Source organism: Oncorhynchus kisutch, unplaced genomic scaffold (assembly GCF_002021735.2).
Source record: "Oncorhynchus kisutch isolate 150728-3 unplaced genomic scaffold, Okis_V2 scaffold3996, whole genome shotgun sequence".
NCBI classification, from domain to species: domain Eukaryota; kingdom Metazoa; phylum Chordata; class Actinopteri; order Salmoniformes; family Salmonidae; genus Oncorhynchus; species Oncorhynchus kisutch.
In genome coordinates this window covers 409-2,566 of record NW_022265941.1, presented here as the reverse complement: position 1 = coordinate 2,566, position 2,158 = coordinate 409, and the positions used below count along the sequence as shown (strand labels likewise).

Sequence of the window (2,158 nt, the reverse complement as noted above, 5' to 3'; positions counted from 1 at the left end):
CAAGAGAAATGTATTCATGTCGGGGTGGAGTAGCCTAGGCAGTACAGTAAACATTCATACAAGTCACTCAGAGATTTGAGTGCATTTGGCCAGGGTGCATCCCAAATTACACCCTGTACAGCGCACTATTTTTGACCCGAGCCCTATGGGCCAGGTCAGAAGAAGTGCACTACATAGGGAATAGGGTGCCATCGGGGATGTAAGTCAATGTCTCTTGAACAATACACAAATGACATCAAGCAACACATGGCACTAAGACTGAACTCCATACAAAGCAAGGATAAGAGCCATTACAAATGAACAACTAGCCACTTTAATCTTAAAAACCAATGCACAACAAAAGAAACAAAAAACAATAAATCAGCGGCATTACGAAAGGGAGACTTATCCCCCTCCGACAACAAATATCCAATCGCACAAAAACAACTGTGTTATTCGGGAAAATGCATGTCTTTCCTGTAGCATTGTCATTTCTAGTTCAAGGTACAGTACATTGTACAAGGCCTCTATCAATCCCTCCATAGGCTAGTATCTCCAATAGTCTCTATGGTAGAAGCAGTACAGTACTTGCGGATCAGATCAGTCTTCCATAATGACAGCACTGCTGACTGACAAGAGTTTCAGCGTTTTGTTAGATTTTTCCTTGTGATTAACAAAGCTATAGCAGGGGGGCGGGTTTTAGCATTAGGGGGCGGGGTTTAGAGTTAGGGGGCAGGGACTCAGAGCAGGCTTAGTAGTCAGAGCTGATTCAATTTCTGATCACAGGTCAGTTTCATCATGCAGCGTTTGTTTTTACCCATAAGCCCCGCACGCTCTCAGGAGACACACATCTCGGGGGGCTGTGGTGTACTGGGCTTGGCTACCGGTGAAGCTGCCGGTACCAACCCCGGTGGCCCCTTGTCGGCCTTCTCTGGGCCTGCTGGGGGCCCCAACGGGGGCTGGTTGCTTCTGGCGGCGGCTACAGTCTTCTTGAAGAGACGCATGCTGAGTTGGAAGAGCTCACTGTCCACCACAGGAACACTGGGGTACATCTGCTTGGCCAGGCCCTGGAGAGAGAAAGAGTTAGCTTACTATACAGCGATAGGCAGTGTGTGTCAAAATATTGCTGCATCTATTATAATATACTATCTACATATACCCAGTCCATTCCTCCATATATCCTACAGCAGAGGGCCATCTTAGTCAATTGGTATATGGTCTAGAATAGTCTATGGTTCTGGGTACAAGTCGTTTTTCTTGGAGCACTCACCTTTTCGTTCTTGAGGAGCTGCCGTCTGATGGCCATGTCCCTGCGGGCACAGAGGGCCTTACAGCAGGGGCCCAGGTTCCTCAGCAGACCTGCCCTCTCTATCTTCCTGTTCAGAGCTGCCTTGTTCAGAGCACCCAGGTCGTGCTCAAACAGCTTGTCAGCATCTGGAGGAATGGACGGAGAGCTGGGTTAGACTCACTGCATGTTTCCTGTGATGAATGGAAGCAACATACAAAAGATGCTTCTATTGCCGCTGCTTAGTGCTTTATCATATGCTAGCACCACACTGACTGCTTAGTGCTTTATGATATGCTAGCACCACACTGACTGCTTAGTGCTTTATCATATGCTAGCACCACACTGACTGCTTGGGGGGCTTTATGATATGCTAGCACCACACTGACTGCTTAGTGCTTTATGATAGCACCACACTGACTGCTTGGGGGGCTTTATGATATGCTAGCACCACACTGACTGCTTGGGGGGCTTTATCATATGCTAGCACCACACTGACTGCTTAGTGCTTTATGATATGCTAGCACCACACTGATTGCTTGGGGGGCTTTATGATATGCTAGCACCACACTGACTGCCTGGGGGCTTTATCATATGCTAGCACCACACTGACTGCTTAGGGGGCTTTATGATATGCTAGCACCACACTGACTGCTTGGGGGGCTTTATCATATGCTAGCACCACACTGACTGCTTAGGGGGCTTTATGATATGCTAGCACCACACTGACTGCCTGGGGGGCTTTATCATATGCTAGCACCACACTGACTGCTTGGGGGGCTTTATCATATGCTAGCCACCACACTGACTGCTTGGGGGGCTTTATCATATGCTAGCACCACACTGACTGCTTAGGGGGCTTTATGATATGCTAGCACCACACTGACTGCCTGG

General features: G+C 48.3%; 1 protein-coding gene across 1 annotated transcript; it reads right to left on the bottom strand.

Moving 5' to 3' along the window:
• Positions 1-290: 290 nt before the first annotated feature.
• On the bottom strand, positions 291-1,433 carry LOC116372997 (zinc finger CCCH domain-containing protein 13-like; the record flags this gene model as incomplete). Its single annotated transcript, XM_031821591.1, has 2 exons — positions 291-1,046; positions 1,250-1,433. Coding segments are annotated over 2 exons (415 nt in total), but the record flags the coding sequence as incomplete, so codon positions are not given.
• Between the last annotated feature and the right edge of the window lie 725 nt (positions 1,434-2,158).